Source organism: Rhodnius prolixus, unplaced genomic scaffold (assembly GCF_049639745.1).
Source record: "Rhodnius prolixus isolate KJV_2025 unplaced genomic scaffold, Rpr scaffold_7, whole genome shotgun sequence".
Classification (NCBI taxonomy): domain Eukaryota; kingdom Metazoa; phylum Arthropoda; class Insecta; order Hemiptera; family Reduviidae; genus Rhodnius; species Rhodnius prolixus.
Window position 1 is genome coordinate 19,287,221 of NW_027411582.1, and position 21,741 is coordinate 19,308,961.

Here is a 21,741-nt window from a genome sequence, read left to right on the forward strand (position 1 = left end):
CACAAAAAAAATAGCCTTGGCCTGGAGCTAAAATAATGTACGAAAATATCGCTGAAAGTAGACCGAGTTCCAAATCTATTGTATAAACGACCGAAGCATAATGTAATTGTGGTAAGGTCCGTAGTGGTCTCAGTGGCCACTACGTGGCTTGCCACCACTGGGCAGAGACAGGCGAAGGAGTTTATTACAGGCTATTTGCCGAGGCTGACTGCAGAATTAATCCGTCAAGGCCGTGGGGCTATAAGGATGATTGTAGGCCTATTAACTGGCCACTGAAGACTCAGAAAACACATGCATCGCATGGGCCTGGCAGATGATAGCCTTTGTAGGTTCTGTCAGAAAGAGGAGGAAACGGCACTGCACGTGTTGTGCCAGTGTGAGGGGCTCGTGTGGCTAAGGATGTTACTTCTCGGGGAGGAAAAGCCAAGGCCTGTGAGCTTTACCCAAGAGTCGTTCTCCAGCATTAAGAGTCTGATTAAAAGGACAGGTCTGGAGGGTGAGCTTTAAAGTGAGGGGAGCCACAATAGATCCAAAGGGGTCGCAGTGGCGTAGGCCTTTAGGCCCCCTAGTCTAATCTAATCTAATCTAAGGTCCGTAGTGTGAATTAATAGCTTTGAATTTTTTAGTCATGTATTATTAGATCTTTGACCGTTTTAGAACCAAACTTGAGATTTGAAAGTCTAACAAAAAAACAAAGCACTTCCAAAAATAGGCAATGGTTTAGGAGCAGATATGTTAGTAGTCATATTTGCTGTTCGTATTACCCATAACATTGTCTTAATTTCAAAACATGATGAAAATTAACTCGATTAATTAAAATATTGAACTGTATCATCCAAAGAAATTAAACCATTCGTGTTAAAATAGTTGGCGAGGAATAGGATTTTAAAGTTGTAAAATGTAGGATACCTGAATTACTATCTGTGTGATGTTTCTAAGAATTTGTTTACAAAATATTTAATCATTATGTTCTTCTTAAGCTCTGAAATATGCAATAGCAATTACTTAATTACCTTTTGCTTATTACTCTCTCCTGTTCTCGGACAATAAGAAAAAGGCCAGTCTTTACGGAACTAATACGAGACATGACAGCGTGGTAAACCTAGTGTCTTATAGACTTTCAATGCATTTACACAATTCACCATGCTCAATTCTGCAATTTTTTTCTTACATGTTTATTTGTCAATAAAACTATCTTGAAAATGTTAGGTCTTCAATGCTTGATAACATCTTTGATTTTATCCTCTTGTATATATTTCTTGTATCCCTGACCGGTTTATATGCGTGGTAGGATATAAATCAAAGATATAAAACAATCTGTTCCATACTTTGAATTACAAAGGACTAGCTAAAATATTGCGATGCTCCCGAATGATCTAGATTGTAAAAATAAAAAAAAGGGAAGTGAAATTAAAGCTGTATACCAACAAAAAATATTTTCCATTTATATATTTCACATTTTTCTTTACAACTTGTGGTTCCTTTCAGCCATCGTGAGTAAATGCCTTCTTCCAAGCGGCACGATCCTCTGCCTATTCCTTCATCAGTCCATATCCCGCCAACATCTCCTTCACCTGGTCACTCCACCCACTTTTGGGTCTTCCTCTCTTCCTCCGGCCGTCCACTTTGCTGTCCATCACAACCTTAGGCAATTGCTCTGGACCCATCCTCCTTGTGGCACACCCTGGGTAATGCTAAATGGTCAGCATGGTTAGACAAGTCTCATAGCTATGGTAAAGATCACTTTTCTAGGGAATGGTGACCCCAATCTCAAACAGCCTGGACCTCCAGATTGCTGGTTGATGCATCGGGCCAGCTCCGATCATCGCAAAAACAACACAATACTAAAAAGCCAAAAAGTAGTAAAAAAAACCCGGACTGGCATACAGGTTACGACCAGCCAAGGGAACACGGAAGTTGTATTAAAACACAAAATATATTCCATTTATATATTATATATAAATATACATATATTTAACATTTTTGATCTAAAATATCTAAGGTCCATACAACAATAAAACACAGGCAAGTGAAATCAAAACCTACATAAATTATTATTCTAAATTATCTTTGAATAAATTTATGTATAGTATAATAAATAAATATTACTCCTACAAACAATGTATACTAATTTTCTTTAACTATACAACTTTGGTTAATTTCTTGGCTTAATCCTTATCATGTAACCTTGGCTGACCTCCAGTAGCAAAGAATACTTGTATTCCAATTTGTCAAACGTCAAATCTGTTTCTAATATGTATTTCCTTACTACAGTAGACACCACTATCTTGTTTGTCGCCATCGCATAAACACTTCCTAAAATATTGATTGTAAACAGAAATTGGTTAAGAGATGTTTTTTAATCAACTAAAGCTAATAATTTTTGATAAAAATGAATCGTTACCAACTTTAGTTGTACTTTGTTCTACAACTTATAACTTGAAACTCAGAAAGAAATGAAGATAATTTCAATTAGGTGAATACCGAACACGACAGGCAAATCGGGATAGTTTAAACAACGGTTTTGGCATAAACAAAAGGAACTCATGAAGGTAGTGTACTGAAGAGTGAAGTCGAGCTTTTAAGGGGACACCAGGGTTTATGTTAGATTGAGAATTTTTTTTTTTTTTAAATTTAATTTGTCTTGAAAAAAAATTGAGGTTGATAATGTTTTCGACTGTTCAGTTCAGTTGTTTACTAAATTAAAGCTATAGTTAGTTGTACTGTCCACAATTCAGTGGCATCAACCAGGTTCCGTTTTTCACCGTCGATTGTACCTCTACAGAGGTTACTTTCAAACACGCTAGGTTGCGTAGTGAGGAAAAGTAATTTTTGCTAAATACATTCATACATGATTGATGTTATTCATTTTTTCTGCTAATTTTTTGAAGGAATTAACAAATTTATTTACATAAGAGCTATTTTATTTTGGCATAATATCGTGGACAACTAAATAATCTTCATTTTGTAAGAAAATAGAATATTAGAATTTAAGACCTATCAGAATAAATCATATAGATCATTTTATTTTTGTTTTGATTTAAAGAAAAATTCACTAAGAAGCGCGTAGTATTCGACTCCATTCAACTATTCGATTTTTCTCTGTTTTTGTCAAAAAATGAAAAGTTGTCATAGTTCTAGCAGTAAAAAACGCGGTATTAATCACTTAAAAAGAATGCAATAGACGATGGCCATTTCATATGAACAGTTTTATCATTTCCTAATGACTGTAGGTCATCGAATTACTTCTTACCTGGACAAGATCGTGGCCCCCAACTGAAAGGGAAATATGCTCCTTTTGGCCTGGCAGATATCTCTTCTGGTGAAAAATGATCCGGATAGAATTCATGTGGATGTGACCATAAATCTGCGTCCCTATGTAGGGAATAAAATCCAACCAACACGGTACATCCCTTAGGAAGTTTATACTCTCCTGTAAAGATATTTAACATAAGTTCTAAATAAAATATTTCTGATTTTAAGTCAATCATTTTAAATGTTTTCATGATTTCATGACTTTTTTTATATAACAACTGGTAGAAAAAAATTAAGATTATCTTGAGTTTAAAATTTATAGGTCGCATATTTACTATTTTTTATTGAAATATTCATAAACAATCATTAAATTAAAGTAATCGCCTATTTCTTCAGGCGGGGCCTAACGGCCAACTACCAATTAGGTGTCGTTGACCTCATACTTTACTATAAACAATTTTTTCCAACAGATAAAAAGTAGTCATACGCGGGATACGAACTGGGGACCTCCTTCTCACAAAGCCACTCTCTTGACCACTAGACCAAAATTTTGGTCTTGTTCGTAACATGAACAATTAATTGATTACTTGACATATTCCAGTCAGAACGTCTAGTAATCTCTCAGCGAAATTTCAATTAAAATAAGTTTTTATTATTTCAACTGCATATCTAAATTAGCAATAATTACCTAGATCAACATCCTTAGTAAGTTTTCTAAGTATAGCGAGCGGACAATATAATCTCATCACTTCTTTAATTACTTTTGTCAGGTACTTCATCTTGGATAGTTGTTCCCATGTTGGTACCACTTCAGGATCTTCTCCTAAAATATCAACTTGTTCTTGATATACAGCTTCTTGATGTTCAGGATACATGGCCAACATCAACATAATGTAGGATATAGTCACAGCTGATGTGTCAAATCCCTATAAGAAATTAATTAGCAGCGTAAGTAAATGTTTCGTTTGAATTTCTTTTGAGGTTATTTAACCTCTTCTGGTACTTTCAAAATTTCAAAAAGCTTTGAAATGCGAGAAACCCTTGGTTTTGCCTTATTTTGCTCAAAAATAGCATTTGCTATTAATGTCGAAATTTCATTTTTATCATTTATAAAATACATCAATCTGTCGGAAATTCCATCAGTTTCAAAATGCATGCATTGGTTTTGCAAAAAACTGTATTGTTTTTCCATTTATTAGGCTTAACAATGCAAAAAAAAAGCCGTTTTTTGACCTGAAAAATAAAAAATAAAAAATTCGCAACGTAAACCGATTTGGTTTTCAGTGGATTTTGGTTAGTTTTGACCCAAATAATAAGGAGAAAGAAAAATTGTTCATGTTGGTCAACTTTTCAATTAAAATCGTTGTAGGCGAACCGTGATATATATACTCTGCTGTGTAATATTAAATATTTTGGTTGTTTTTTTGTGAAACAGACTCCACAGACGGTCAATGACCATGTTGTTGTCTACATAGAAAAGTATTCTTGCTTTGTATTGTATTTACTACTAAAAAGTATTTTTATGTTATTGATTTTTTTGTTCATGTGTATTTGGATTATCATTTGGTTATTTTAAATACAGACTTCTTCTTCTTCTTCAAATAGTACATAGTTTGATCGGGTTTTCTAGGATGAAAGTTAACCGAAATGAAGATCATTTTAGAATGTAGATTAAGTTGTAACTTACAGCAATAAGAAAGTCCGTAGCAAGTCTTCCAGTGTCTTCTAATGATAGCTCCTTCTGCTTTGCTTTCTGAATTAATACGTCAGAATAGAAAACAGGTTTTACATCGATATCCTCTGGAATACTTAAGGTATTAAAATAAGAAATGTAATACGAATAGTAATGAAAAGAGCAGGTAACCTACCTCCTTGCTTTTTTCTATCACCAATTCTCTTCTGCAACATCTATGAAAAAAATACAACAATATGTGTAAACTAGAAATATGTAGGGTATACTTCATCAAATTTAATTACACAGCGTGACTATAACTATTTAAGAAATATGAATAATGCCTCGCAACGCTAATTCTATCGTCATCGATTTGTCTTCAAACTTATATTTTACTGTACCAATAACATGGGATAGATTCCATTGTTTTGTTTTGTTTTTTACTTTTGTATACATGGATTATTCAATTTTTTGCATCACTTAGAATCCCTACGCGATTACTGCCTTTCTCAAGATTTTTTTATATGTAGAAACACCTGCTTACTTTCAATTTTGGTATTGGACGTCCTATCACACACTCCGTTTCAATATGCGAATAATAGTCTGCAAACAGTTTAACGCATTGCATTGTTTATTTGGGTTCTATAGACGAAGAATGAAGAACTAGACTGAATAGGTTTCTGAGTAGGTCAGCTTGTTGCTGATGTTGTAGTTGAAGGTTTATTGTTGATCTAAGTTTACATATTTTGCAGCTTTATATTTTTTTTTTAAATCAAGATAATTACTATTAATAAAGGAATATTTTTGATAGTTTACTTAAGATGAAAATTTGGGTCTCACACTCTTGTGGTAATCCTGCTTCCTTTATTATACATAAAGTCATGATGCCAACTTTTAACAAAGGCTCGCTGATAAAATTTTTAAAATGCACCTATTGTATGCACTTTTTTATTTCAAACCCCTAACTATCGTTTCAATTAGCCTCATTATTTGTTAAATTTTCAGTCATTTACTTCATAATAACACATAATTATAAATCATTTCCCCCAAAGTTATATTGTTATATATTTATTTATTTTCATTGACGAAAGTAACGATGGTGTGATGTTACTACAGACAGTGATCTATTAGAAGTTTTTAGGAAGAGAAAATCTAAGGGCCAATAAGCTGGATTTGAACACGTGATCTCTGCGTTGGAATCCAGCATTCGCTAACTACTCAGCTATAAATGGAATTTATAATTACCTTAATACATGGAGAATTTATTACTAGAGAATTAAAAAAAAGCAATGCTATAGTGCTCTTAAAATTTGAGCTCGAAATTATGACCTAGTTAGCGTTGAAATTATCCTTATTAGAAAAATTCGAAAGTAAATTAACCACTGCCTACATAATTGCTTTGATTGCCAGTAGGAAGCAGAAATGAGAAGAAACCAAAGTAAATTTAAGAAACTGAAAGTAGAGAAGCAGTCGACGATGGAACTTTTAGATTGTAATGACTCGTACTGACGAGTACTTTAAATTTAAAATAATATTATATGGAGCTGATAAATTCTTAAGAGTTTAACAAAAAGCTATAGATCAGCTCAGAGGTTATTTAAAGTTTAATAAGTATATCTAAAATTAATGCTGGTTTCACAGCAAATAGACGAAATGAAAGCAATTAAAAAAGTAGATAAAGAAGCATGGAAGAAATGGCTGCTGCAAACAATCAACGCGAAAACTTTATAAAATGTGATTTTTAAGAAGTTGTTTTAATTAAATAAAGCATTCTTTCAATACTGGAAGAAAATACTGTAAAATAAGATCAGAATCCTATATTACATGGCATTACCATTATTATGTATTCCCTAATCCCTTACTTATGTTTACAGTACATTAGTTTGTTCGTTATACAGCTATAGTATTAAAATATTGATTTTTTCTCAAAAAATACATGATTAGTTATGTATTGGAAATAACCGCAATACCAATACCTTATTAGACAAATTCCAATATGATCTGGATAAATTTTTTAGACTCCTGCCGCTTGCAGATAAATTTAAATATAGTGAGCTAAAGTGGTTCGGTACGTGCAGCAACATTTTTATAGTATGTTCTTCTATCCTGTAATTTAACAACTACATATATTACTTAGACATAGAGCTTTTTTTTTCAAATATCCAAAATAATGTTTGCTTACTTTTCAAACACTTCTAATAATTTGTACTGTTCCATTTCTAGTTCATTCAAATCGTATCCAAAGTTTGAAACTAAATAAATTAAGACACAACTTTAATATTATTTATGAAAATATTTTAATAACTTTATTGCCTCCCATGGGAAAGGGTTTTGAACTTATCACTTGTTCTCTAACTAATGCCACACTACAGTGACGGGCTCGAAATGTGTAAAATCATTTGAGCTATCCACATTCCCTTCTGTATACAGAGTGATCCATTTAAAACGCACCAATCGCTAATAACTTTTTAGGAAAGCGGAATTTCGAAAAAACTTACGAGGTAAACTACTCGTACTCGAGGTAAAACTACTTCTTTTAAGTCTAGTTTTCAAATTTTTTACCCCCGATGCTGTATCTTCATTTTTGGCAGAGTTACGGCCAAAAACCCAATTGGGGTTTCATAAGTACCACTGGTTTTGACAATGATTGTGAAAACTACATAAAAAATTGTGAAAAATGACGTTGACTCCGTTTCGATACCCCAAATATTTGTCGAGATATTTAAGATTAAATTTACTATTTTATCAACTCGTGAACGATTTTCAATATTAATTTTCCACCAGAAATACACGTTTTGGGAGGTCCTCTGACTGCAAAAAAAAAAGGTTATTTGTGACGCAAAGAACAAAAATAATAATAATTGAAGTTTTTAAAATATGAAGTGAAATGTAATGGTTGTGGGTGAATCAGCATAAATTACCAAAGTTTTATCATCAAATAAAAGCAACCATCACATCATGTTTATGTATTCCGTACGCTAGACTTCTTGAACTATGATTACGGTAAGAATATCTTACCAGGTTATTGGCTGGCACAATAAGCCTCTTGTGGCTGAAGTGCCGTGGGGCGTAGGTCCCGACCCATCTACTACTCTATTGTAATCTAAGTTAAAATAAATAAAGAAATTTTTTGAAAAATCATTTGATCATTTGTATCTAAATTCCCTTTCCTATATGTAATTTCTATACGACTATAAAGTTTTGTTTACTTTTAATAAAATTAAATATTTATGGCTTATCATTAATTATATTTTGGATATACAAAGGGGCGCCAAAATCCAAAAGTGTTGAGGGCCTCTAATAAATTTAATTCAACCATGTTTTCAGAGACTTAATACAAATAAAAAACATGTTCTCAAATATGGTAACAGAATGTTAAGAGTTGTGCATAAGTTCTTTGCACTTAAGGTAAAATCAATAACGAAATTTTTGAAAATTAATATAAACTTATAATAATACAAAATTAAGACTGACCAGTTACAGTGTCTGCAGAAAAATTTGTAGCGTAATGCCTAAAATTAAAACTTTGTCCATTAACTGCATGCTTATTTATCACTTTACATACTTTCATAGCTTTTTCGTGGAATATTTCTAAATTTGACTCAATCATCTTTTTGGTTAAAAGTTTATCCAATGGTTTTCGTAGGTCACGCCATTTTTGGCCTAAAAATATTTATTGTTTTATAGTTAACAGGATTATATAAATTATGAATATCTAAAGAGCATTAAAAAATTAAGGTGACTTAATTAACTATTAAAGTCTATTCTTATCAACAAGCTAAAGTTTATTTGAATTAGCGGTACAAGTTGGTCAACATTAATAAAACACGGGATCAAGAAGGTTTCCATCTTCAAGTATAAAATAGCATCCAAAAATTACCGAAATCTTAAACATAAAATAACTGGCACTGAATATATTTCGATGTATTATATGTTCACATACGATTTGGATCCTAAATCGGTGCCATTCGAAGGCATTTTGAGATTTACATGTTAAAACAGTAAACTTACCGTTTCTGACAAATAAACCATTTCCTACTAATCCAAATATGTTGTAGACAACATCCTTACTTAAAGCATCTGGACTTGACAATATTGCCTGTAGAAATTACAAAAATGTAAATGAGTTACTTTGGTTATAAAAACATATTTAAAATTTTATTTAATTTGAAAATTGTTAGTCTTTGAAATAATATTGTTTATTTATTATTTGTTTTATTTTATTTATTCATTTGTTGAGTGAACAGATCTGCAATTGATATGCTTCTACATAGTTAGTTATAGGGGAAAAAGGTTCAGCGGATGCTGTTCATCAAAGGCCGATGCCAAAAACAAGACAAAAACCAAAAATTATTTTACATTAAACAAAACAAAAAATTCAACAAGTTCAATTTCTGTTTCGAATTTTCCAATTAAAACATATTAAAGCATCATGAGGACAATGTGTATGGGATGCTTAAACAAAATTGCTCATTTTGCTCTTAAAAAAATAAATAAATAAATCCATATGGTACTTTACGTCAAGTAATATTGATTGCAAAGATACACTCTGATCACAGAAGAAGAGCACTCTAGCAGTAATTACAATGTCCTGTAGAGTTTAGTTTGAGATTCAATTTATTAGTTGAAATGCGGTCAAATAGTCTAGAATGCAGTTTGAAACATTTTTCGGGGAGATTCTATCATGAGACTAAGGAGACACTGTAGTTGAGCGGTTAGAGGCGAAACCTGTAAAGCTAAGATCTATTGTGACAGTGCTAGGTTCGATTCCCGGTCTAGGCCTTGGATTTTATTTAAAGGTCAATATGAGAAATTCAGAGCGAAGTACAGAACTTCATAAATAGTCTGTGACCAGCACAGTGAAAAATAAAAAAAATTATAGTTTTCGGCAATAAATACAATTTTAAAAAATCACTTACCTACCTCAATGTGTTTGGAATCCCCTAAAGCAATTACTAGTTTTGGACCCAGCCAAAATTTTATCATTCTATTTGTAGGTGTAGTATGCTCTTGATATAAGTGAAAAAGTTTTTTAAACAAATCTAAAAGCAAAAAATAATACAATAGATTATTTATATCTGTCTCTCATAAGGGTCAGAAATGTTAATCATTGCCCACCATAATAGGGGAATGACCTTTTTCCAGAGGTGTAATAAATATATTGTTATATACTATCAGTGTAAATAAATGTATTTAATGATTAGTGAATGAAAAAAAATTATGTGGGTGAGATTTGTATGATCTATGCAAGAATTGAGAGTTGGAAGCACTTTTCCACTATATGAGTACAGCCTTTCCAGGAATGGTGGCAATTATATTGGCAGCTTAAATCATCCATAGAATAATTTTAAGTTTCAAAACAAAAAAGAAATAATTTTATACAATTTGAATAAAAGAAATTTTCGAAAACATTAAATTAATTGTTGCTATTGACGCATTTTATTTTTGTTAAAATTTTCCTTGATAAAAAAAAGGTTATAAATTATCTTTGCGTGCTAAGAAAAGATCATTTCTATCTTAAGTGTTAATTTCTTTTTTTTAGATTCTATAATTATAGGTAATCTTACAGAGAACAATAAAAGAACAATTCTGGAAAAATATAATCTATTATGATGATTATTTTTAAAAATAGTACAGAATACAGAATTTTTTCAGAATGTGCGTTAAAAAAGCTTAGAAAACTAGAACTTAACTTATGGAATAATATGGGACAAAATAATATATTAAATGGGACAAAAAGGGCAAGATTTTTCCACTAGAAATTTCAATTTTCTTTTATTTAATTTTCATTTTAATCTATGATGGAATTTTCATTACTTTATTTTAAACTTATATTATTATACTAACAGAAAATAAGGCCAAACCATGCCAAAACACAAGTTATTTTGTTTACACGCCGTAGGCCGGTAGTGAATAGTTTTGTTCAAATTAATGGTAACTCCCTTCCGTGGAGTAAGGAAGTTAAATAACTCGAGTTGGTGTTAAGACACCAAATTAACTTTCACCAAACACATAAATACTTTAATTAATATAAAACTAATTTATTATCTCTACATCCGTTCTGTACTCTTATATTGCGTCTCTTTGTGGTCCAATACTATTTCGCACCAACAACGGGAATTTACAAAGTGTTCAAAACAAATGCTTAAGGCTAGTTGGGTGATATCCCCGGTGGATATCCACAGCCTACATATATGCTGCACTTGATGTTGCCAGCGTGTCTACATTTATCTGTAGCGTCACAAAAAAACTTCGTGAACACATAGTCCCTTTCCGCATGTAAGAGGTATTGTAGACTACTACTTAATTTCGCTTAATTATAAAAAATATAAGCATAAAAGGTTTAAGCATATCTTACTTTAATTACCTGTATGTAGTAAGGTTTTTTTTTTAAGTTTTTTTGCCTTGGTTTTAAGTTCGAATTATTAACATCTATGTAAATATTAAAGTTGTGGAGAGTATATAGGCCCTCCAGTCTGAAACCTCCTTTTGTACATTTAGTTGTATATATTTTTAAATTGTAAATAAATTATTCAAAATCAAAAATATTATCATACTAAGGCATTACTATATTTTATTTTATTTTGTTTGTTTGAGTAGTTACACTTAAAAACTAAATTTGTTTTGATTTTCATTACCTTCTCCTGTTTTTACTTTGGCAAACAAAGCAGCATTTCCAATAAGTGGCCATGGTTTTGGGCCGGGTATATTGGCAGTCATATTCGCAGCTCTAATCGCCCACAAGATGTATTTAATTAAAATTAGGAAACAGTAACTCACTATCACTATTAAAAGAAAGTCTAATACAATCATGATTGGTGCACTTGTTTTAAATGAATCATTAACACATACTAGAAAAATAAATTTGTTTTGTCTCCTTTATATAATTTTAAATTAACCTTGAGAGTGGAGTGGCCCACTACTATGTATTTAAAGTTGCATTTCAACTTCCTTCCTAATCTAGTTTTTTGTTTTTTATTTATTTAATTATGTTCGTTCTGTTGGACCAAGATTGAAAATGAAACCGTTTTACTGAGTTTTCTGAAGGTTAACAAAATTAATGATTAAATTTGCTAAGCTTGAAAGTATGTGAAAGATAATATAAATGTTTTGTTTATATTCTGCAGATTGTGCTATACAAAAAAAAAAAAAAGTCTTGGCCCGGAGCTAAAATAATGTACGAAAATATCGCTGAAAGTAGACCGAGTTCTAAATCTATTGTATAAACGACCGAAGCATAATGTAATTGTGGTAAGGACCGCAGTGTGAATTAATAGTTCCGATTTTTTTTACGCATGTTTATTAGATCTTTGACTGTTTTCGAACTTTTATAAGAGTTAGATTATTCAGTATAGTGTAGATATTTCGACTACACTCAAGTATAACTAGTCAGCAAGTGCAGAGCGAAATGGTTAACTTAAATGAAGCCAAAAATCTCTAAACCAAAATATTAAATAGATGAAGGTCCAAACCCGGTCAGGGATACAATAAACATACATGCTACGGCCGATAAAAGAAAAAATATTATTGTAACATTTTATTCATTGGAGCCAAAGTCAGAGTTTAACCTTGTAATTATTCTTGCAAATTAGCGTTTTCTTTTTAATAAATATAGATTACTGGAAATCAAGCTGCCCATTTTTACTTTCTAAAACGATAAACCTGTAAGGAACGCCAGTAAATGTTTTGCAGTCTGAACGGTCCACTACTGACAATGTCAGTTTATATGAATTTGCTTAATATTCTTTAAAAAATTACGACTTTAAATTGTTTAATGTAAAAATATGAACATGAAACTCCCTTCTGTTTTCCCAAAGGAATAATTATTAACAAATTATGTTTAATCATATTTTTAAGATGCTCTCAAAACATTTAGTAATAAAAAAAAACAAATAAAAACGTTTTGGTAGATTATATCAGACAAAAGCCAAGGACAAGCTGTAGAATAGTTTAGCTATAGAAATGGTTTTTTGGTAGAATGGTAGGTAACCAAATCGAGACCGAGCATGGTTTAGCCCCCACGGAGAATCATTATCACATTAAAAAACATTTTCATCGATATTTAGAAATAAATTAGAGCTTTAATTAAATCGAATCATGTACGTTAACTTTAAACGATCATGTTACAAATATACCAAACTTTGAGATTTAAAAGTCCCTGAAATAAACAATAGTAATTTCTTAATTACCTTTTGCTTATTCCTCTCTGCTGTTCTCGGTCCAAAAGAAGAAAAAAGGCCAGTCTGTACGGAGCTACTACGAGACATGACAGCGTGGAAAACCTAGTGTCTTTTAGACTTTCAATGCATTTACACAATTCACCATTTTTAATTCTGCAATTTTTTTTCTTAAATTGTTTATTTATCAATAAAACAATCTTGAAAAGGTGGTTAGGTCTTCAGTGTTTCATAATATCTTTGATTTTATCCGTCGTATTGTGTACTGGTGTATTTCTTGTTTACCTGACCGGTTTGTATGCGTGTTACGATAGAAAAAATCAAAGATATAAAACAATCTATTCGATACTTTGAATGATAAAAGACTAGCTAAAATATGGCGAAGCTCCCTGAATTATCTAGATTGTAAAAATAAAAAAAAAGGAAAGTGAAATTAAAGCTGTATACCAACAAAAAATATTTTCCATTTATATATTTAACATTTTTGATCGAAAAAAACTAAGACCCATACAAAAATAAAACACAGGCAAGTAAAATCGAAATCTCCATAAATTATTATTCTGAATCATCTTTGAATAAAATTATGTATAATAAATAAATATTACTCCCACAAACAATGCATGCTAATTTTGTTTAAATACACAACTTTGGTTAATTTCTTGGTTTAATCCTTATCATATAACCTTGGCTGACCTCCAGTAGCAAAGAAAATTTGTATTCCAATTTGTCAAAAGTCATATCTGTTTCTAATATGTATTTCCTTATTACAGTAGACACCACTATCTTGTTTGTCGCCATCGCATAAACACTTCCTAAAAAAATTGATTGTAAACAGAAATTGGTTAAGAGATGTTTTTTAATCAACTAAAGCTAAGAATTTATAATAAAAATGAATCGTTACCACCGTTAGTTGTACTCTGTGCTACAACTTATGACTTGAAACTCAAGAAAAATGAAGATAACTTCAGTTAGGTAAATACCGAAAAAGACAGGCAAATCGGGATAGTTTAAACAACGGTATTGGCATAAACAAAAGGAACTCTTGAAGGTAGTGTAGTGAAGAGTGAAGTCGAGCATCTAAGGGAACACCAGGGTTTATGTTCCATTAAGAATTTTTTATTTATTTATTTTGTCATAAAAAAAAAATTGAGGTTGATAATGTTGTCGACTATTACAAATCTAAATAATTAGTTCAGTTGTTTACTAAATTAAAGCTATAGTTAGTTGTACTATCCACAATTCATTGGCATCACCCAGATTCCGTTTTTCACCGTCGATTGTACCTTTACAGAGGTTACTTTTAAACACGTTAGGTTGCGTAGTGAGGAAAAGTAGTTTTTGCTAAATACATTCATTGGTGATTGATGTTATCCAATATTTCTGCTAATTTTTTGAAGGAATTAATGTCAACTTTTGCATAAGAGCTATTTTATTTTTATAAATATCGTAGGCAACTAAGTATTTTGTAAGAAAATAGAATATTATAGGTTTAGAATTTAAGACCTATCAGAATAAACATATAGTTCATTAAAACTGTCCGGTAGGACAGTTGTATAAGGGTTGATCATCAAAAACTGCACGAAAAAGCGTAACGTTGAAAACCACCCAACTTTGACAATTATTTTCTCTTTTTCTATAAAAAATAAAATTCCCAAATTTTCTTTAAATTATAGGGCAAATCCTCCTTAATGACTGTAATTTTTTTGCAACAACCCAGATCTAATAGGTTTCGAGAAAAAAGTTGCCAAAAATGAGCAAAAACCGCTTTTTCAAAAAATGTTCTTGTTCTTGTTCTTGTTGTTCTTGTTGTTCTTGTTGTTCTTGTTGTTACCTTTTTTGTAAACAACGTAGCGCCTAAACGCGCAAACCGATTTTCATGAATGAGGTGTCATTCGATTCAGTATTTTATGTAGATGTGCCTTTTGGGGGTCCCGACGCTGTACATCGAATGGGAGAGGAGTTAGCCCCCTTTATGTAAGGCCCCCTCCAAAATTATTATTACTAATAACTCTGTAAATCTTGGCCCGATTTTGATAGAATTTGGTAGGATGATAGGGTTAGGGCTCCCCTACGTAACAATAAAGCGACGATCTGCTCTTACACTTGTTAAGGGGAAGTATAGCAATCGTTTCAAATTATCGACACGTGAACCGATTTGCATGAATGAAGGGTCATTCGAATCGAAATTTTGTACAGATTTGCACTTTAAAAGTCTCGACGCCGTGCCTCATAAGGAGGGGAGTTTGCCCCACCCAAATTTTAAACTTTCTAAAACTATTATTACCAATATTTCTATAACGCTTAGTCCGATTGTGATAAAATTCAGCTCGAATAAGTGGTTAAAGCTCCTCTACGTTGCTGATGCTCTTGCACCTACTAAGAGGAAGTACTGCAATCATTTAAATTATCAATGAGTGAACCGATTTAAATCAATGAATTGTCGTTCGATTAAAAGATCTTTGCCTCTTTGCCTTTTAGGAAGAAGTACTGCAATCGTAGTTTATTTTTCTTACTCCTCTTAAAAGGAAGTACTGAAATCGCAGTTTAATTTTGCTATTTACGTACAAATACCTTCCTATGTTATTCAAAACGCTTTTTCAAAAAAATTGTTATTGAGGATGGTTTGGGGGAACGCAACTATAATCATTCTTTAAAAAGATCTCTCCATTGGTAGTTACGGTTCCGACTTAACACCTTATCAGATTATAATGATAGAATTGTTTATTCCAAATTTTAAAAAAATCTGTAAAGAACATATGTAACTTTGTAAAATAAACAAAAAGGAAAATCTACCCAAAAGGTACAAAAATCTCCTTAACAAAAACTTACAGTTTAAAATGTTAAGTATAAGGGTTGATTAAACGCCAAAAGGTACACAAATCAGCGAGTACTCAACATTTCATTAATTCTTCATTAATAGTTAAGGAATTCTACTGCATTAATTTTCATTAATAAGTTATTTTTTAGAATTTATTAGATGTCACAGACCCTTATGCTGGCCACTTCATTTATAATATTTTTTTGTTATAATTATGATAAATCACATAAATATGTACATGCATGTTAAAGTAGAAAAAGACAAAGAGTAGGCTACTGTCTTGAATTCGTCTTACCGAAATATTCGTGAGCACAAATAACACAGTTAATAACAAGTAGATTATTCAACAACAATTATTCATTTCTCAATTGTAATTTAATTTAGTCCCCCTAATTTTACTTATAGTAAAATACTGGAATAATTAGCTGCCCTAAAAATATGCATATCTTATTTAGTTACTTTATATTACATATATACAACATTGTGGGATGAATACCTAGATTGAGAATGTAATTGAAGAAAACTATATTATTTGCGATAAAGCCAGATAATTATTACCTATTTTTATAAACGTTTGACTACTTCATACAATAACAATTACTTTAATCGAAGAATGAACTTAAACCGACGATTTTTATTTAAAAATAAAAATAAATAAATAAAATAAACAAAATCATTGGTGTAAGTTTTTTATAAAAAAAAGGTTTTGAAATTTTTAGCCTCATAATTTTTTTATATTTTTTATAACGTTTTTCTTTTTAACCTGTAATTAATAGTTTCATTATTATAGATAACTAGATATTACAGTCAATCTACAGTGCTACTTGAACATATATTTTGTAGACGAAAATGGCCAGCATAAGGGTCTGTGACATCTAATAAATTCTAAAAAATAACTTATTAATGAAAATTAATGCAGTAGAATTCCTTAACTATTAATGAAGAATTAATGAAATGTTGAGTACTCGCTGATTTGTGTACCTTTTGGCGTTTAATCAACCCTTATACTTAACATTTTAAACTGTAAGTTTTTGTTAAGGTATTATTTTTGTTTTGACTTAAAGAAAAATTCACTAAGCAGCGCGTACAAAGAATCATAATCAAAGTAAGTAAAAGTAATCGCCCATTTTTTCAGGCGGGGCTTAACGTTCAACTACCAATTAGGTGTCGTGGACGGAGGCGACTAGCAAACATACTTTACTGTAAATTTCTTTTATTAACCATTAAATAAAATCCAAGGCCTAGACCGGGAATCGAACCCAGTTCCACAATACATATTAGCTTCGCAGGTCTCGCCTCTAACCGCTCGGCTACCGTGGCGCCTGTAAATTTAAGGGTCCGATATGTCCAAGTGTACCTAGGTTGTCATATGGCTTAGCCATCACCGAAAAAATCACAAGTTCGTCTACAGACAAACTCGAAGCCCAATACAAAACTCAAACATTTCAATGTTGAACAAATCAATTGAATCATAATCAAACTATTCTATTTTTCTCTATTTTGTTAAAAAAATGAAAATGTCATAGTTCTAGTAGTAAAAAACGCAGTATTAATCACTTGAAAACAGTGCATCGGCCATTTCATATGAACATTTTCAACATTTCCTAATGACAGTAAGTCATCGAATTATTTCATACCTGGACAAGATCGTGGACCCCAACTGAAAGGGAAATATGCTCCTTTCGGCCTGGCAGATATCTCTTCTGGTGAAAAATGATCCGGATAGAATTCATGTGGATGTGACCATAAATCTGCGTCCCTGTGCAACGAATAAAATCCAACCAACACGGTACATCCCTTAGGAAGTTTATACTCTCCTGTAAACATATTTAACATAAGTTCTAAATAAAATATTTTTGATTTTAAGTCAATAATTTTAAACGTTTTCATGATTTCATGCCATTTTTTATATAACAACTGGTGCAAAAAAATGAAGATTACCTTGAGTTTAAAATTTATAGGTCGCATATTTACAATTTTTTATTGAAATATTTATAAACCATCATTAAATTAAAGTAATCGCCTATTTCTTCAGGCGGGGCCTAACGTCCAACTACCAATTAGCTGTCGTGGACGGTGGCGGAACCTTATACTTTACTAACAAATTTTTCTAACAAATAAAATGTAGTCATACGCGGGATTCGAACTGGGGACCTCCTTCTCACAAAGCCACTCTCTTGACCACTGGACCAAAATTTTGGTCTTGTTCGTAACATGAACAATTAAATGATTACTTCATATTCCAGTCAGAACGTCTAGTAATCTCTCAGCGAAATTTCAATTAAAATAAGTTTTTATTATTACAACTTCAAATCTAAATTAACAATAATTACCTAGATCAACATCCTTAGTAAGTTTTCTAAGTATAGCGAGCGGACAGTATAATCTCATCACTTCTTTAATTACTTTTGTCAGGTACATCATCTTGAATAGTTGTTCCCATGTTGGTGCCACTTCAGGATCTTCTCCTAAAATATCAACTTGTTCTTGATATACAGCTTCATGATGTTCAGGGTACATGGCCAACATCAACATAATGTAGGATATAGTCACAGCTGAAGTATCAAATCCCTATAAGAAATTAATTAGGAGAGCAAGTAAATGATAAGTTTGAATTTCTTTTGAGGTTATTTAACATCTTCTGGTACTTTCAAAATTTCAAAATTCCATACTCCTAATTGTGAATTAAATAAATAAAAAGTTAACAGACAAAACTTGCATTAAATTTATACATTTTAATTTTAATCGGGTAATCCACATTGGTAAGGTTAATAAAGTCCTAACTACTTCTTCACTAAGGAGCTTCTATATCTGCGCTTTGATACAGGTGCCCCTAGTATTTGCAGACTACCACCAGCCACATCGCTGTCGGTCACCGGACGAATGCTAGGAAGAGTAAAAGGAGATGTATAGATATACATAAAATCGAATCCGATATGTCCTCGTTTTGTGGTCAGGGTATTGAGCCTATTCTTTCCTTAGTTTTTTTTTTACATTATTTAAAATCACCGTGGAGAGATCAGATAAAAAAATATCTAATTTCGAGCCCCAAAAGAAATCGACAATAATTGTTCTTGAAATCATCAGTATTAATATTACATAATTTTATCGGGTTTTCTAGGATGAAAGTTAGCCGAAATGAAGATCATTTTAGAATGTAGATTAAGTTGTAACTTACGGCAATAAGAAAGTCAGTAGCAAGTCTTCCAGTGTCTTCTAATGATAGCTCCTTCTGTTTTGCTTTCTGAATTAATACGTCAGAATAGAAAACAGGTTTTACATCGATATCCTCTGGAATACTTAAGGTATTAAGCAAATGTAATATGAATCGTAATGAAAAGAGCAGATAACCTACCTCCTTGCTTTTTTCTATCACCAATTCTCTTCTGCAACATCTATGAAAAAAATACAACATGTGTAAACTAGAAATATGTAGGGTATACTTCATCAAATTTAATTACACAGCGTAACTATAACTATTTAAGAAATATGAATAATGCCTCGCAACGCTAATTCTATCATCATCGATTTGTCTTCAAACTTATATTTTACTGTACCAATAACATGGGATAGATTCCGTTGTTTTGTTTTGTTTTTTACTTTTGTATACATGGATTATTCAATCTTTTGCATCTCTTAGAATCCCTACGCGAATACTGCCTTTCTCAAGATTTTGTTTATAGAAACACCTGCTTACTTTCAATTTTGGAATTGGACGCCCTATCGCATCGTCCGTTTCAATGTGTGAATAATAGCCTGCAAACATTTAACGCATTGCATTTTTTATTTGGGTTCTGTAGATGTAGAAAGAAGAGCTAGACAGAATAGGTTACTGTCTGGGTGTTGCTGATGTTTTAGAAGGTTAATTGTCGATCTAAGGTTACATATTTTACAGCTTTAGATTTTTTTTTTTTAATGAAGACATTAACTATTAATAAAGAAATATCTTTGTGGGTTTTCTTAAGATGAAAATTTGGGTCCTACATTCTTGCGGTCATTCGGCTTTCTTTATTTTATACAGTAAGCCATGTTGCCAACTTTTATCTTTCTTTAAAATATTTCCTAACATTTTCCAAATATTTTAGAGAGATCAGAAGTAAAAGTTAAAATTCAATTTGTAACCTTTGACTTCCTCATTTTAAGGCACCCCACTTTAAAATTGATTACTGGTCCATCTAAAAGAGTTTTCAATGAATTAAACAACTTGATAACTGACACTGTTGAGTGCTCGTGAACATGTTTTCTTGCAAAGCAATGTAATTTCTCATGCGAACATAAAAGGAATCCTGGAAAATGATATACCGCTAGAAAGCCCTTTAGTCAAGGAAACTTTTATACAAAGTGCCAGTACTAGGTTTATAATACCATAATGATCACTTAAGGGCCTAATGAGTTTTCTTGAAAATTTAATTATTTTTATTTTTCCAGTATCCAAGGAAGATTGATGCAGTTTGAAGAATAATTTATGCTTCGAAATGGTGTCAATTGTTAGGAAATTTATCTGTCTTTCTAACCGTGTTATCAGAATCGAATACAAAATAAAACATTCTGAGTCATAACATTTTTATTGCAAAAAAGAATGTTTTTTAACAAAAAAATTAAGTAACGTCACTCAAGAACAGTGGAAAATATGGAGTTATCCAATATGTCAATGAACTCCACTTTAGATGTACTACAGGCAGTAGGTCTATGGACCTTACTTACTGGTTCACCCTGTATAAAATCATATTTCAAAGCGGCCACTCTTTGCCTAGTACTATTTATTATATAAGTGACATCAACATTATGTATTTCCTAACCCCTTACTTATATTTATAGTATATAGTGTTCGTATATAGCCATAATATTAAAATATTGATTTTATTACAAAAAAAAATACATGATTAGTTATGTATTGGAAATAACCGCAATACAAATACCTTATTAGACAAATTCCAATATGATCTGGATAAATTTTTTATACTCCTGCCGCTTGCAGATAAATTTAAATATAGTGAGCTAAAGTGGTTCGGTACGTGCAGCAACATTTTTATAGTATGTTCTTCTATCCTGTAATTTAACAACTACATATATTACTTAGACATAGAGCTTTTTTTTTATAAAAAAAAAAAAAGATACCTAAAATAATTTTAGCTTACTTTTCAAAAACTTCAAATAATTTGTATTGTTCCTTTTCTAGTTCATTCAAATCGTATCCAAAGTTTGAAACTAAATAAAATTAAGAGAAAACTTTAATATTATTTATGAAAATATATAACTTTATTGCCCCCCATAGGAGAGGGTTATGAACTTGACGCTTGTTCTCTAACTAATGCCACACTAACTGCAGTGACGGGCTCGGAATGTGTAAAATCATTTGAGAAATCTGCATTTCCTTCCCTTTATATAATCTCTATGGGAGTATCAAGTTTTGCTTACTTTCAATAAAATTAAATATTATGTTTTTTTATTAATTATTTATTGGATATACAAAGGGACGCCAAAATCCAAAAGTGTTGGGGGCCTCTAATGAATTTAATTCAACCCTGTTTTCAGAGAAATATTGTCTTAATACAAATAAAAATTATGTTCTCAAATCCGGTAACAGAATTTTAAGAGTTGTGCATAAGTTCTTTGCACTTGAGCTAACATCAATAACGAAATTTTTGAAAATTTATGTAAAAACATAATAATACAAAATTAAGACTGACCAGTTACAGTGTCTGCAGAAAAATTTGTAGCGTAATGCCTAAAATTAAAACTTTGCCCATTAACTGCGTACTTATTTATCACTTTACATACTTTCATAGCTTTTTCGTGGAACATTTCTAAATTTGACT

General features: G+C 31.4%; 2 protein-coding genes across 5 annotated transcripts; both read right to left on the minus strand.

Moving 5' to 3' along the window:
* Positions 1-1,961: 1,961 nt before the first annotated feature.
* Positions 1,962-13,461, minus strand: LOC141447130 (cytochrome P450 4V2-like). 4 transcript variants are annotated; one of them, XM_074114351.1, is made up of 12 exons: positions 11,566-12,078; positions 11,295-11,403; positions 9,851-9,969; positions 8,939-9,026; positions 8,402-8,590; positions 7,110-7,179; positions 6,904-7,033; positions 5,124-5,163; positions 4,943-5,055; positions 3,944-4,181; positions 3,254-3,433; positions 1,962-2,316 (listed from the first exon to the last, which is right to left on the minus strand). In XM_074114351.1, the coding sequence occupies exons 3-12, from the start codon at positions 9,911-9,913 to the stop codon at positions 2,156-2,158; spliced, it is 1,272 nt and encodes a 423-aa protein (XP_073970452.1). In that variant the 5' UTR covers positions 9,914-9,969; positions 11,295-11,403; positions 11,566-12,078; the 3' UTR covers positions 1,962-2,155. The 4 variants fall into 4 exon arrangements, with proteins under 4 accessions (XP_073970452.1, XP_073970451.1, XP_073970453.1 ...); XM_074114350.1 differs by having other exon boundaries at positions 11,295-11,413; XM_074114352.1 differs by lacking the exons at positions 11,295-11,403; positions 11,566-12,078 and adding an exon at positions 13,117-13,461.
* A 100-nt stretch (positions 13,462-13,561) lies between these two features.
* LOC141447134 (cytochrome P450 4c3-like) lies at positions 13,562-21,682 on the minus strand. Its single transcript, XM_074114358.1, has 8 exons — positions 21,613-21,682; positions 21,061-21,130; positions 20,842-20,985; positions 19,278-19,317; positions 19,101-19,213; positions 18,256-18,493; positions 17,560-17,739; positions 13,562-13,916 (listed from the first exon to the last, which is right to left on the minus strand). The coding sequence occupies exons 3-8, from the start codon at positions 20,947-20,949 to the stop codon at positions 13,756-13,758; spliced, it is 840 nt and encodes a 279-aa protein (XP_073970459.1). The 5' UTR covers positions 20,950-20,985; positions 21,061-21,130; positions 21,613-21,682; the 3' UTR covers positions 13,562-13,755.
* Positions 21,683-21,741: the final 59 nt, after the last annotated feature.

What these genes read in the sequence shown, in the direction of transcription:
- LOC141447130 (XM_074114349.1), bottom strand. Translation starts at nt 11,740, where the DNA reads ATGATTGTATTAGACTTTCTTTTAATAGTGATAGTGAGTTACTGTTTC. An exon ending in GGGATTCCAAACACATTGAG is followed by an intron (nt 9,027 to 9,850) that starts GTAGGTAAGTGA and finishes TAATTTCTACAG; the next exon opens with GCAATATTGTCAAGTCCAGA. An exon ending in GGGGCCACGATCTTGTCCAG is followed by an intron (nt 2,317 to 3,253) that starts GTAAGAAGTAAT and finishes TCAATATTTTAG; the next exon opens with GAAGTGTTTATGCGATGGCG.
- LOC141447134 (XM_074114358.1), bottom strand. Translation starts at nt 20,949, where the DNA reads ATGTTGCTGCACGTACCGAACCACTTTAGCTCACTATATTTAAATTTA. An exon ending in CTACTGACTTTCTTATTGCC is followed by an intron (nt 18,494 to 19,100) that starts GTAAGTTACAAC and finishes AATTTCTTATAG; the next exon opens with GGATTTGATACTTCAGCTGT. An exon ending in TACTAAGGATGTTGATCTAG is followed by an intron (nt 17,740 to 18,255) that starts GTAATTATTGTT and finishes ATATGTTTACAG; the next exon opens with GAGAGTATAAACTTCCTAAG.